The sequence below is a fragment of the Tamandua tetradactyla genome, chromosome 16 (genome assembly GCF_023851605.1).
Source record: "Tamandua tetradactyla isolate mTamTet1 chromosome 16, mTamTet1.pri, whole genome shotgun sequence".
Taxonomy (NCBI): domain Eukaryota; kingdom Metazoa; phylum Chordata; class Mammalia; order Pilosa; family Myrmecophagidae; genus Tamandua; species Tamandua tetradactyla.
In genome coordinates, this window is record NC_135342.1 from 63,887,369 (window position 1) to 63,903,139 (window position 15,771).

Consider the following 15,771-nt stretch of genomic DNA (forward strand, 5'->3'; position numbering starts at 1 on the left):
CCAGGTTGCTTTTTGAAAAAAAAAAAAAGCAGTGAACTATTGACACTTTAACATGGTTCAATTTCAAAATAATTTACCTGAGTGAAAAAAGACAGACAAAACAAGTACATCCTGTATTTGTTCCATTTATATGAAGTTTTAATAACTGCGAAAAATCTACAATAACATATAACAGATCAGGGGGTGCCTAGGAGGATGGTGGAGACAGAGGTAGGGGAGAGAAAGAGGCATAACAAACTGGAATCAGAAAATCTTTGGAGTTGATGGATATGCATTTATCCTGATTGTGATTATAGTTTTCCAGGGATATACATATTGAAAGAGTACAAATGATAAGTACAGATATATGTGCAGTTTATTATATATTATTATAATAAATAATTATAAATAATTATACTTCAATAAGGCTATGGTTTTTTGTAAGAAAAGGAAAAGAAAAGGCATCATAACAAACATTGAACACTGCTTTAAAATAAAAAATACATACTGAAGTGTTTATAGGGGAAGTATACTAATATTTACTACTTAATTTGATGCAGAAAATAAAAATGAAGTGGATTGATAAATTGACAGATGGAGAAAACACAGGAATAAATGTTGTAAAGTAAATATAACAAAATAATTGTAAAATCTATGTGATGGGTTGGTGAATATTGGTATTCATTGTACAATTCTTTAATTTTTCTGTATGTCTTTGAAATGTTGCAGGGGGAATAGTAATGAATGCCCATGGCCCCAGTGTTTCCATAATCTTGTACAAGGAATGGATTTCAACATCAGTGACATTAGACAAACAAGTGTCATCCTATTGCTTAAGGAGATTTTATCACCAAATTAAATCTTTTAAACTTTAAGTTACATTAAAAATACCCAGTGAGTCAACTAATTACCCAGCGCTTATGTTAAGGGAAAGCATGATTTGGTGGCTATAAAAAGTAAAATAATAATTATTCTACCTATCCCAAAATGGACCAAAATAAATTGTCATAATTTTCAAGTGGATGCTATATGAATCATTAATGAAAGAAATGTCCTAACTCACTTCAATCATTATTTTTAAATAATTAAAGGAGTGAATGTTTTATTCGTTAGTGTTTAACAGAATGTACAACAAGTCACAAATGATTCATTACTTCATACACAGAGAGGAAAATAGTATTGATATTCTGTTATACAACTGGTTATACATCAGAAGTACAGAAATCTCTAGAGCATTTAGATGGCTGAAGAAAAATTCTCACTTAAAGTTTTGGCATATTTGAAAAGACTTTTTAAAAATACAGACCAACTTTTTTTCTTTATGTGTCACTAGAAAAGAGAACCTTATTATGCTTTTCCCCCTCTGCTTTTATTTTGAGAAATACGTATCCATGACACATTATCACTTAGCATACAGTACCTTCAATAATTTCAGAATCCATGATGGCTCTGTGGGAATCTTACATTATTTAGCCAATAAGTTTTTCCAATGCCCAGAAAAATTTACGTAATATAATTTAAAATTAAAACATGCATGATGAACATTTTAACTCGGTCACTAAATGGTTCTAATGTTATTTGAGTAGTCATAAACAAATTGCCATCTTTCGTATTCGATAACAGCGAAATTTCATTTGAATAAAAGGCATAGACACAGTTGTATAATGGTTTATTTTACAATAAGTGTCTACATACCTCAAAACACATTTAAAGTAAAAAACTTGCTTGAGTAAAATCACAAAATGTATAAAGTGACAAGAATTCTTGGCCAATTAGTCCACCTTTCTACTACGCAAGATTATTTATGAATGTAGAATTTCTGGTTAAATTTCTTTTAAGTCTCAAGGGCCCAGTAGAGAATCTAAATCTTCAAATGCTAATAATTTTTTTGTCCAAAAGTGTGAAAAAGAAAAGTTAACTTTAGCATAATGTATTCCTGGCTATAAGAAATCCGTTCCAGTACTGTAGCCATTGGAAATAAAAACTATTTCTTATTTCTCTAAAGGGTCATCTAAAAAAACTAAATCTGTTTTCAAAAGATTTATAGAAAGGAAAAAATAGAAAACTTAAAATCACAATAACCAATCTTTAAAATTCAGAACAAATCAGTTTATATTTAAACAAGCATAAAGTCAATTGAGTAAAGTATTTGTGATTTAGACTGTAAAATTAATTTCTAAGGAATTTACTCCCTCTAGTCAATACTTTGCTAAATGTCTGCATTTATAATTTAGCAGTTTTATGTGGGAGTACAAAAATGATTTGAATATTAGTTTGGGATTTATCATAATTTGAAGAACAAGAGATTATGAGAGCTTCAGCCTATAAGGCTTTAATATAATACCAGCATTCTATGGAAAATTCCAATGAAAATCTTATGAGCTTTGCCAGCTGCCCATTTTGTCTCATTTTCCACAGATTATGCATTACATCAGAGAAGCAGCAAGCCCAATGTGTTTGCATCTACTTTGAAATAGAAGACCATTTTGGCTAGTATTAAAGTCATTACGTTGCTATGAATCCACAAAACAACCAAATATGAAATCCAAAGGGGGAAAAATGGCATTGAAAGGTGAAAAATTTTTGTGCCTCATGCCTTCAAGGAATGTTTCCCAAAACATATAATTTGAAAATAAGAATGAATATGGACCACCTAGAAGGAAAAATCTGAAATAGTGGAATGGTAACCCATAACAAACTCTAAAATCTGTTCTGTATCTACTTGTTAAAGTGTACTTTGAAAATTATTGCATTTTCTTTCTTTTCTTTGTATATTTGTCATCCTTAACAATAAAAAATGCTTAAGAAAACACAGAATGAATATGGTTCAGTCTTATTCAAGGTAAGAATGAATATGATTCAGTTGTCAAGTATTAATAGATAACACAGGGGCGAAAGCATTGAACATGGTACCTGTTTTTTTTATTTTAATGTTATTAAACATAGAATGGCATTCAGTTGTATTTATGATTGTCAAATGGAAATGCATGCTACTCTGAGCCAGGTTAATATAGTCATAATTACCTGGATAATTTATGCCATTCTTGGCAGCATGCTGGGCTGGGCCCCACCCGTGCTACCGTCCAACCGTCCAGCCAATGTGTGCTGTTAGCCGCTGACACCAGGGGTCGGGAGGAGGCATTGCATACCTTCAGTTAGACCTGCCCTTGGGCACAGTGTGTCTGGCATTTCCCAGGCTTCCACGCGGAAAAGCCTTGGATTGCAGGACTGAGAGTTTCCACTTTACCCGCTAACACTCAGCCTGGAGTGATCTGCTTTTTCTGTCCAGCAAAACCTGGGTTTGTATTAGGGCAATTTTTTTTAACAGTTTTTTTAATATACAAAAAAGCAATATAATTTCCAAGTACCTTTTAACAAGTAACTATAGAACAGATTTTAAAGTGTGGTATGGGTTACTGTTCCGTGACTTTTTAATTTTTTTCTTGTAACTGCTACAAGATATTGGAGACCAATAGAAATATCAGTATAATGATTCAGCAGCCATAGTCATTTGTTAAATCCTATCTTCTCTGTTATACTCCTCCTTCTCTTTAAATAACATATACATAAAAGCAACAAATTTCAAATTACATCACAATTAGTTGTAAAATAGGTTTCAGAGTTTGATATGGGTTACAATTCCACAAATTTAGGTTTTTATTTCTAGCTTCTTTAAGATACTGGAGTCTAAAAGCAATATTAATGTAATGATTCAACACTCATACTTATTTATTAAACCTGTCCTTCTCTGTATAACTCCACCATCACCTTTGATCTTTCTCCTACACTTTTTCACGTTGGAAGGGGCTGTTGTAATATGGGATAGGGGGATGGAACTAGTTGATGTTTGGAAAGGCTGGCCCTTTGCATTTCAGGACTTATCTGGTCCAGGGACCCATCTGGAGGTTGTAGGTTTTGGAGTTACCCTAGTGCATGGAACCTGTGTAGAATCTTACATATTGCCCTAGAATCTTATGTATTATGTATTCTTTAGGATTGGCAGGAATGATTTTGGTTGGGGTTTGGCAAGTTATGATAGTAGCATGTGTAAGAGTGACCTCCAGTGTAGCCTCTCGAATCTGTCTGAATTCTCTCAGCCACTGATACCTTATTTGTTACATTTCTTTCCTCCCTTTTGTTCGAGATGACATGGTGCCAGGGCCAGGCTCAACCTGTATTAAGGTACTTTTTGACAATTGAGTTGTCCATGTTTCTCAGCCAAAACAGGGCCGGTTGTCTGTGCAGGGTGTATAGACCAGCCCCCCTGCTGTACCTGAGATAGGGGCTAGACATGCTCTAGTAAGCCCTGTAATTCTCCTGCACTTTCTGTCTACCCAGCAGGTGGCGCTGTTCAGCGACATAATCATCCTGAGAAGTTTTTTGCCTCTGAGTCTAGGAAACATCTGACCAGGTGGGGGCTGAATTACCTCTGACCCCTGGGGGTCTCTGATGGAACAGGGCAGAATTACCTCGTGGAGCCCTCACAGCAGTGTGTGACCAGGTGGGACTGTTGCTGTGGGATTCCTATGCTCTCACTTTGCCAATCAAAATCTGGCTCAATGTGTGACTGTATCCCCCGCTTTATTTGCAGTGGAGGCTTCCTCCAGTTGCCCCAGTCTGCCCCAGTTCTCCCAGGCAAGGATACAGCCTCCCACTGCTATTTCCTTCACGGGTTGGAGAGGGGCACCAGGACCCAGGACTGAAAATACTGTCCCTGTCCACTTTTTTTCAGACTCTTTGTCCCTCACTGACCTGGTCCTTGAAAGGACCTCCCCTGTACCCTGTATCCCTACACATTTAATTTGGGTAGTCTCAGCTTGCTGCTTTTAGGAAAGGTTTTGCAGTCCCCTCCCTATCCTCCATTTTGTAAAATTCCTCCATGCTTCCCTTTTGTGTTCTGCCCTCTCCCATGGCTTAAGTTCTGCCGTGGGTCTCTGTGGGCTTGTGAATCTGTTGCCTCTATATAGGTGGGGATCTGCCTTCCTGCTGTGAGAGTTTTTATAGTCTATGCCTTAGGTGGATGGTGGGAAGGATCCTGGCTGCCGTCTCTGTGAACTTCCCGAGATATGTGAGACCAAGTGAGGGGGTAAGAGAGAGGGCTGGGGAGTCCAGGACAGAAGTTTCCTACCCACAATTTTCTTCTTCTTCAATTCACATTTTGTAGAATCTTTCTATGTACCTTTCTCCAGAGTTCTGTACAAGTGGAAAATAGTACATTTTCCCCATTTTATCTCTAAGAAGATGTAACTTTAACTGTTTATATCACCATGCTGATGTCACCTCCTTATATAGGCTTTTCTTAGTCCTTTTCTTTGAAGCCTCCCTCATGCCCTCATGCCCTCAGGCTTGGAGGTACATGGTGGCACCAGTTACTGACCCTTTCTGGGATACTGGGATGCCAGTTACTTGCTTCCTATCAACTTCCCCATTGCAGGCCATTAGGCTTTAGTTTCTAGCCATTTTCCATTTTCCATAATGCTGCAGCCATCTCTCATCTTTTGTTTCTTTTTCCATTCTCTTTATGGATTTATAGCTTTTATATTGCTTACCTGTCATTTTGATGGACTTTGAGAAAGGAGCAGAGAAAAATGTTTGTGTTCAATCTGTCATGTTTTCTCAGAATCTCTGGAAGACTTTGTAAGGGACAAGTTGGTATCAAAGAAGGTGGTAGTGTCAGCAATATCTTGTCTCTTTGGAACTACTGACGTAGTGCTCCTTCACTATATTCTATTCTGATAGTTGTATATTGCCTCATTTAATTCATTTGCATAATTTTCTTTGCACATTTCATTTGCATAATTTTAGTTTAGCCTTCTGAGGCTGATCCTTCTGATGGAGGTAAATACTACTTTCCATGCTGTCAGATTGGTTGAGCCCTTCGGTAACAGTAAACCCACGGCTCTCAACCCAGTCTTATATTAAGATAACTTGGGGAACTTTAAAAAATACAGCTGTCCAGGCTCCAACCCAGACCAGTGAAATGGGAATCTGTGAGGGTGGGCGTAGAGAAGTGCATAAATCACAAATAAATAGCTTGGTGTAACTTCACAAGGTATTTACATGCCTACCCATGTAACCAGCCTGTAGATCGGAAAACAGAATATTATCAGCATCCCAGTAGCTCTCCTTGTGTTTGCTTCCAGTCACTACCTTTGCCAAGGTCAGCAATTATCTTGCTCTGACACTATAGATTAATTTGCCTCTTTTAAAACTTTAAAGAAATGAAACCGTCAGCATTTCTTCTTTTGTGCCTGGATTCTCTGTTCAACCTTATATTTGTAGGCTCTATCCATAATTGTTGCAGGTAGCTGTAGCTGTAATTTGTGCATTATCATTGCTGTAAATATATTAGGCTTAAATTATCCATTCTACTGTTGATGGTCATTTGCATTTCCAATTTGGGGTTATTTTGAAAGGTACTGGTATAAACAATCTTGTGCCTATCTTTTGTATGTATTTCTGTTGGGAACATATGGATGTATTTCTGTTGGGAATATTCCTAGAAGTGGAATTGATGAGTCATGGAATATACCTCTACTTACTTGGGTAAACTTTTGATGAGGAAAAATAAGGATGGCAAAGGACTTCTTCACCTTTGGAGGAGGAACCATTGACAAAGACCTGTGATGGAAATCCCACTGAGAACTGACAGAGTGATGAGCAAGTTTGGGATGACTGAATTATTTTAGATTTGGAAAGATAAGCAAGGAACAAGAGAATATTTAGAGACGCCCTGAGCTATTTTTCAGAGAGTCAGTTGTATCAGTTAGGAAGGAATTCAGCTGTAAGTCACAGATGACTTCATTAAGTGTTTCCATCCAACAAGGATTAATTTTTCTCAGTTACCGAGATGTTTGGAAGTAGGCATTGGCTTCTCCAGGATCTGGGCTCTGCCTTTCCTCCTTGACATTCTGAGCATGTTGCTATTCATATTCTGATTTGTGTTTTAAAGTTGCAAAATAGCTTTGGTGTCTTTAAGGTTTTCTCTTTGTCTTTGATTTTCTGCTGTTCGGATATGATACGCTGGGCTTAAGTGTATTTTTATACACACATATATTATATTATGGCAAACATGGCAATGTCTGCTAGTTTTCTCCCCAGGCTTCTTTACTCTTGAAGCTTCCCCGGGGACATTTTCCTTCTTCGTCTCCAAAGGTCTCTGGCTGAGTGGGCTCTGTGGCTCTTTCTAAAATGGTTCCTTCTTAAAGGGCTCCAGTAAGCAACCCCACCTTGAATGGATGGAGGCACATCTCCATGGAAACCATCTAATCAAAAGTTACCATCCCCGGTGGGTCACATCTCCTTGGATAATCAAAAAGCTCCCACTCAGCAATATTGAATGAGGATTAAAGGACATGGCTTTTCTGGGGTACACCACAGATTCAAACCGGCATAGTATCTGTCATTAATTTTGGAAAATTCTTGGACATTTTTCAATTAAAATATTTCTTCAGCTCAATTCTTTTTTCCTTCTGTTTCTGGTATTTCAATGAAGTATTTGTTACATCTTTTGAAAGTGTCCCACAGTTTTTGGCTGTTGTTCTTTTTTTTCTTCCCTTTCTTTTGTCTATTTGCACTTCACTTTGGGGATGTTTTTGTTAACCTATCTTCAAGCTTACTAATTCTTTCCTTAGCCCAGTCTTCATTTCTGGTACAGTTTTTTGATATTTAGTGTTTTCATTTGATTTTTTCTTAGAGTTTCCACCTCTACTTATATTACCCATCTGTTCTTGTATGTTGTCTACTTTTTCCATTAGAACCTTAATCATAGTTCTTAAATTCTCTATCTAATGATTCCAAAATCTGTGTTATGTCCGAGTGTGGTTCTGATGCTTGTTTTCTTCAGATTGTTTGCTTCTTACCTTTTAGCATACCTTATAATTTTTACATTGAAGGCTGGCTATGCTGCATTTGGTAATAGGAACTGAAACAGGTTTTTAGGAAGGGGCTTTATGTTAATCTGGCTAAGAGTTGGTTTGTGTTTAATGATTGCTGTAGATGTAGGTGCAAGATGCTTCAAATTTCTCAAGTAGCCTTGTTTTTATCTTCCCTGTTGTATTTGGAATTCCTTAGGAACTTCTTAAATAGAATATGTATCTTGCAACTCTTTCAACTGTAATCTCTGACATTATACTAGAACCCTCTTGATATCATGGTATGACTGAGGGTGGGGAAGCATTCTTCACTCTTATGATTAAAGCTCTGTCTTTTAGGGGGCCTGTAGTCTCTGGGCTAGACCTTCATACATATTTCTTAGCTTTTTTTTTTTTTTTTCTTTTCCTTCCTTAGATAAGATAGGTAGACTAGAAAGAGGGGGGTTACTAGAGTAATGGAAATGCCTTCCCCCCAAGTGAGATAAGGCTCTGGTAAAGTGTTTACCTTGGAGAGTAGGCTTTTATTATGGTGAATCCTTTGGGCATATTTCATAATGGTTACATTAACCTCCTCACCATGCCAGAGCCAGGAGGAGGTCTGTCTTGGCTCTTTACTGGGAGAACCTTAGCGGACAGAGATTTTATTCTTGTTTTGTTCACTGATAAATGGTACGTAATAGATGCTCCAGAAATATTTGTTGAATGAATGAATGAATACCTTTCGACCAGGACCTCAAGATTGTTTTACATCAATGTGGGAAGATTTCTTAGCTCTAAAATGATAAATTGATGACATTTCTCTGAGTGAATAGAATTACTCCCTAATCTAGTGTTTGCTTATTGGGTTCTGTGGTGTTTCTGAGTGTCTCCCTAATCTAAAACCCCACCCAAAATGGGATTCTTGTAGAGTAGTGGTTTTCAAACTTGTGTATGTGTGGCATATTATGATTTTTTTCTTTTTAAATGCTATTTTGTTGCAATATATTCACACACCATACAATCCATCCAAAATATACAATCAGTGGCTCACGGTATTATCACATAGTTGTGAATTCATTACCATAATAAATTTTAGAACATTTTCATGTTCTAAAAAAAAAAAAGAGCCCAAAATATCCCAAACACCTTATTCCCCCATCATTGATCCATAGCATTGGTGCAATACATTTGTTGCTGTGGATGAAAGAATATTAAGATATTCATGTTTGCAATAGTTACTTTTTTCTCATTACCACTCTGTTATTAACTCCTTTTAATGGATATCTACATTTGTTCTAGTTCATGGAAGAAATTTTCCATATTTGTGCTATCAATCACAGTCATTGTTCACTGCAAGATTCACTGTATTATACAGTCCCATGTTTTAACCTTTGGCTTTCCTTCTGGTGACATGTCTGACTCTAAACTCCCTCTGTCAACCAAATTCACACACAATTCAGCACTCTTAATTATGTGTACAACAGCATGCTACCATACCTCTGTCCATTCCTATTCATTAAAATTCAACCTAGTTAAAAATTGTTTCCATCTTAGGCAACCTTTTTCAGTCTTTTTGACTGCAATCTTTAGTAACACATATTTTATATCATGATCCAGAACAACACATGTATGTGTGTGCATATGTGTATATATATGTATTTACTTGTACACATACACACATATATGTACATTTATCTGAACAAATTTTAAAATGAAATAACCCTATTATTTTATATATTATTTTAAAAATGCTTTTCAAGTTTACATAGAGGATAGGTTCAGAGAGTAATATGCTTTTATTTTTAAGAAATTTGGGTAGCTCTACCAGACTTAGTTTTGGCTTTCCTTTCCTAATAGCTTCTTTATTTCCTTCAGCAATGAAATTCTTTGCGTTTCTGTAACCTTTGGTTATATTTTAAACATTACTTTCCCTGACCCCTTGCCTGCCCTAGGTTTATGCTCATTCAGTTTTGTTGGATGCAAACATTTCTCAGTGCTATCAGCGGGGGAAAAATTACTTGAGTACACCTACAGAGTCATCTATTTGTGTTGCTGGGATAGATACAGGGTAAATTCTGCGCAGATCAAGAGGTTTGGACTTGCTCCAATTTAACAGGCCATGTCCAGGCTTTTGGTTTCATTCTCTAAGAGTCAGAACCAAAGGCTAAAAGAGTCAAGGCCTTTAGCTCAGGAACAAACTAGTTTAAAGACTGCCCTCATCCAGGTTGCCATAGGAAAGAAAGAGTTCCAGCAGACTTAAGGACTTTTGAAATACTCTTTTAGTTTTAGAGTGTATAGATAATGAATTTCCAGCTTTTAGTGCTTTAATACCTATGACTAAAAGTCCTGAGATTTATAATCATTAATCTTTTCTTTGTCACTCAATTTATGATCCTTTCTTTCCTGTAAAATTACTGTTAAATTGTGAAAAAATTATGTATAAACTGGTTCAGAGAATAAGATAACAAACTGTGATAAAAATCACCATCTGGATTTAATGAATATTAACATTTTGCCATATGTATGTCAGAATTTTTTTCTTCAAAAAAATGAAATCAATTATTTAAGATACAATTGACGTTTCCTTGTTTGACCTCCCTATACCTGTACTCCTGCTTCCTCTTCCCCCATCTCAGAGAAAGCTTCTGTTCTAAACTTGGCGTCGTTCCTTCTTGCCCATGAAGTAAGACTGTCATTTCAAGGAAAATAACCAACAGTTTTTGATACCAATGAGAAGATAGAAGTATTTCAGTGAAAATTAGAATTTTGGAGCCCATATATTCCCTATCAAGGGCTTGTCAACTTCTCCAAACTTAAAAGACTTGTGTGATGAGCTCATTGATGACAAATGTGATTTTTTTTTGATACTGTATAATGAAATGTGTCAACATCTGCATAACTCTACGAACCAGTATTTTCCAGATGACAAGTGATGATTATACATGAGCAAAAGATCCATTTAAAGAGCAAGATAGACTTCTGATTTTTGCCAAGATGGAGTGACTGGGACTAGATTTACCTTCCTGCCTGAAAACAGACAAAATATATGAAACAGTAGTTTTCAAGACAGTGGACATCAGGCATCGAAAGAGAGTGCTGAGAGGTAGGAAGCAAAGTTGGTGAACCCTACATTTGCTCTAGCCTCCTGCTTTGAGAGGACTTCCAGGCCAGGCATGCCACAGGGAAAGGGTGCCAAGGTGGAGTGTGGTAGACTCCCTGAGTTGGGAAGGCAGACCCAAGAGACGGGGGAGGCCACGGTGGCTAGAATCTTCAGGGCAGAGTACCTGGAGAGGAAAGAGCTTCCTAAAGAACTCTGGAGATTTGCAGAGGGATCCTCTTCAGTATTCAGCTGAGTACTAATGACCCCATGTATTTAAGGAAACTGCCCAAGGCAGGGAAAGAATCATTTGAAAGGATTAGAGGTAACAGTACTGGGAATTGGGTTGGGTGCACAGAAGGTCCTGCCTCAGAAATGAGGATTAATTGGCCTAAAGCTGAATACTGTTGCAGTCTCACTTAAGTCACAAAAGCAAGATGTGGAGGGATGAAATGGTTTCCGGAGCAAAGAAAGAATATTTATGTAGATAAAGAAATATCCAGCTCCCAATATGGTAAAATTCACAATATATCTGACATCTGATAAAATAATTACCAGGCATGCAAAGAAGCAAGAAAATACAACACATAATGAGAAAAACTAATCAGTCAAAACTGACCCAGGAATGACACAGTTGTTAGAATTAGTAGATAAGGAATTAAAACAGTTATTATATCAGTAGTCCATGTGTTTAAAAAGTTAAGTAGAGGCATGGAAGGTATATGTATATATATGCAAATCAAGCTTCTAGAGATGAAAACTACAATGTGTGGGATGAAAAAAGTACTATATGAGATGAATAGCGATTAGACATTGCAGAAGAAAAGATTAATGAACATGAAGACAGCAGTAGAAAAATATCCAAAATGAAACAGAGAGAAAAGAAACAAAAAGGAACAGAACCCCATGAGATGTGGAACTACTTCGGGCAGCATAACAGATGTGTTTGGAGTCACCAAAGAGGAGGAGAAAGGGTAGAGAAAAAATACTTGGAGATATAATGGCTGAAAAATTTCCAAATTTGATGAAAACTATAAACCCACAGATTCTAGAAACTCAAGAAACCCCAGGCACAGGAAACATGAAGAAAACACTAAATCACATTATGCTCAAATTGCTCAAAACCAGTGATAAAGAGAAAATTTTAAACACAGCGATATAAAGACATATTAAGTACAGAAAAAAGATAAGTTGGCAGCAGATTTCTCATCTTAAACAATGCAAACTGGAAGATGAGAGCAAAATCTTTTAAGTACTCAACCTAGAACTCTGTGACTAGTGAAAATATCTTTTACAAAGGCAAAATACTTTTCCAGACCTACCAACAGTGCAAGAATTAATCACCTGCAGACCCATTCTATTTGAAATGTTAAATGAAGTCCTTCAGCTGAAGAAAAATGATACTAGATGGATCTACACAAAGGAATGGGTTTCATTCTCTAAGAGTCAGAACCAAAGGCTAAAAAAGTCAAGGCCTTTAGCTCAGGAACAAACTAGTTTAAAGACTGCCCTCATCCAGGTTGCCATAGGAAAGAAAGAGTTCTTTCTATAGTTTCCTCTTGAAATCTATAGAACATTCCACCAACACCTCAATACACATTTCTTTTGAGTGTATTGGAACTTTTACTGAGATAAAACAAGCCTCAATAAATTTAAGGATATTCAAATCCTAAAAAGTATGTTCTCTGCTGCCAACAGTGGAATTAAATTAGAGAACAAAATGGATGGTAGATCAATGGATTTTTAATGTAATAGAGTATGAAAGTTCATTGATAGGGTTTCAAATTCCAAATTGTAACTAACGTTTAAGAAACTAGCACTTGTCAAGTTTTGGTGTAGCATCAAAGAATATCCACCCATATCTGAAAAGCCTATGAAAATACTCTTTCCTTTTCCAACTGCATGTCTCTTTGAGGCCAGATTTAATCTTACGCTTCAACCGAAACAACACATCACAACAGATAGAATGCAGAAACAGATATGAGATTCTAGCTGCCTTCTAGCTGTCTTCCACACATTAAAGAGATATTTAAAAATGTAAGAAGTACCACTCTTCTCACTAAAGATATGCATTTTTTGCTTTGGGAAACAGTGATTTTTCATAAACCATGTTGTATAGCTTAACATATAATCAGTTTGTTTTGTTTAAATTAATTAATACATAAATGTTTTTTAAATTCTCGGTTTTGGGTTCCAGTGTGGTGAGTACAGATGGATATAATCCACATAAGCAAAAGCTCTTTGAGGTTCTCAGAAATTTGGAAGAGTTTAAAAAGAACCTGAGACCAAAAAGTCTAAACTGTTTTAGAGTTGCAGTTTAAAAACAATTTTTTTTAACAGTTTGACCTTTTTTCCTAATGCAGTTCAGATGGATTCTCAAAATCTATTACATAGCTAAAGGCAATGTTTATCTGCATGAATATGTTATAAATTTAACTTTATAATATTTATTTAAAGTTTATCAGAACCATATAGTTTTTTACATACAAACAATGGAAATTGGAGGTAGTTACCACAATCATATAATCTCTTTGTCTCTGGAATCCAATTTAGTTCAATAAACATATTGTTACAGTTGTTGCTACAATTTTTAGGAGCAGTGGTGTACCCTGGGGGCTGGGAGGGATGCTGTCCCGTGTTGTGTAGTATTTTACAGGGATATAGTTTGAATTGCCATAAGATGATGCTAAAAGGCACATTGAGTTGGTTTTGCTACTGTTTTTAAATTCTCTACTGACAGTGCACCCCCTTATTGCCAGACTGCTCTTTCTGCACTGTACCCCTTCGTATGCTACAGTTCAGGAAATCCTGATTTGCATAGACAAGCCATCGAAAAAGTGACTTTTTAAATACAGGTATCATACAATCTTGAGATACTCTTCATATATGACAGGAAGTTAGGAACAGCTTCATTCCTGGGTCTGCACCTCTAAAAACTTATCTGGAAGCACAAATTGATGTATTCAGGGTCTCCATTGTGTCAATATCTGTTGTATCATAAACCTGAGAAGGCATGATGGAAGCCAAATGTTTATGGGATCCTTGAAGCACCTCTTCAGGTTCCCACAAAATACACTGGTTTCAGAGAAAGGACTTGGAGCATTTTGCAGCTGGTGCTCAGTTCACAGGGAATTCAGTCATTCCTTTATTTGTTCATTCATTCATCCATTTACTCATTTTATCACCAGGTATCTGTGAGTGAGTTATCTGTGCCAGGCTCTGTTCCATGTGCTGGAGAAACAGCAGTGTCAATAATTTGCAGTCTCAATAACTGATAGAACAAGCAAGAAATTCAGTGAGGATATAAAAGACCGAACTACACTATCACCAATTTGGCCAAATTCACAATTGCAGAATGCTCCAGCCAGTAAATAGCAGAGCATGCACATTCTCTCCAAGTACACTTGGGCAAAGTCCTTGCTCTATGGAGTGTACAGTCTAGTCATTTCGTATGTGACTTTCTTTTTTTAGCATATTTCTTTATGGAGATATAATTCACATGCCATGAAACTCACCCTTTTAAGGTGTACAATTCAGTGGTTTTTTAGTTTATTTGCAGTTGTGCAACTGTTATCACTGTCTAATATTAGAATATTTTACACTCCCTGAAGAAACTTTGTGCCCATTAGCAGTCATTCCCCATTCTTCCCTCCTCTCAGCCACTGGCAACCACTAACCCACTTTCTGTATCTGTGGATTTGCCTGTTCTGGATATTTCATATAAATGGGCTCATGTAGTATTTGGTATATTCACTTAGCATAATATTTTCAAGACTTATTCATGTTGCAGCACGAATCAGTATTTCATTCCTTTTTTATGACTGACTAATAGTTTACTGTGAGGATATAGCACATCTGTTTATTCAGTTGATAGGAATTTGAGTTTCCACTTTCTGCTCTTACTAAAATTGCTCCTTTAAACATTTGTGTACATGTTTTTGCCTTGACATATGCTTTCATTTCTCTTGGTTATATACCTAGGAGTGAAATTGCTGAGTCTTATTCTACTTCTATGTTTATTTTGAGGAACTGCCAAACTGTTTTCCAAAGTCAATGCACGATTGTAAATCCCACCAGCAATGTAAGAAGGCCCCAGTTTCTCTACATCCTCCTCAACACTTGTTATTGTCTATCTTTTTTTGATTGTAGCTGTCCTAGTGGAATGGAATTCCATCTAGTTGTTTGCTTTCTGTTTCCCTGATGGCTAATGAGGTTGAGCATTTTTTCATGTGCCTATTGGCCATTTGTATATCTTATTTTGAGAAATATCTATTTAAATCTTTTGCCTTTTATGTATGTAATGTATATATATATATAAAATGAGATTGGGTAACTTTTTATTGTTCAGCTGTGACTTTCTTTTTAGAGATGTTATATTAGACCCACCCTCTCCTCAGACTTGGGACAGTCCTGTGTCTTTCTGTGGACATTTATATATTCTTGCTTCTGTCTCTTTAAACTCAGGTATTAAAACTGGGTTTGGTCCCTCTGTCTTAGCAGACATTCTTTAAACCCACACTGTGCTTGTCTTACAGTTTCATGGTGATGATATGGCATCTGCCAGCTCCAGCCGGGCAGGAGTAGCCCTGCCTTTTGAGAAGTCTCAGCTCACTTTGAAAGGTGAGTGGTATGGTGTAAAGGGTTTATCATTTGAGGTTTCAGTCTAATTTGTGGGAAGGGGGCGTGATTACACCACGCCTTGGTCGAAAGAGTCCAGTTTATGAAATAGTGTAAGAATGTAACTGTTCATTTCCATAGGATTATCATATTGCAGCTAGGGTCCTTGAAACAGAAGGAAAGAAAGGAATTTTTGGCTGAGATTATCTAAAGTGGTGATCCTTT

General features: G+C 36.6%; 1 protein-coding gene across 6 annotated transcripts in view; it reads left to right on the forward strand.

Annotated features, from left to right (window-relative positions):
• The window catches only part of WWP2 (WW domain containing E3 ubiquitin protein ligase 2), a 150,361-nt gene that overhangs the window by 11,570 nt on the left and 123,020 nt on the right, over window positions 1–15,771 (forward strand). For 3 of the 6 annotated variants that reach the window (XM_077132877.1, XM_077132878.1, XM_077132881.1), the window contains one exon: window positions 15,465–15,549. The exons of 1 other annotated variant lie outside the window; for it this stretch is intronic. In XM_077132877.1, coding sequence (XP_076988992.1) covers window positions 15,480–15,549 — 70 coding nt within the window. In that variant the 5' untranslated portion in view covers window positions 15,465–15,479. Of the gene's footprint in view, window positions 1–4,317; window positions 4,481–10,913; window positions 10,936–15,464; window positions 15,550–15,771 lie in introns of those variants that run through there. 2 more of the 6 variants (XM_077132879.1, XM_077132880.1) reach the window with 2 other exon arrangements.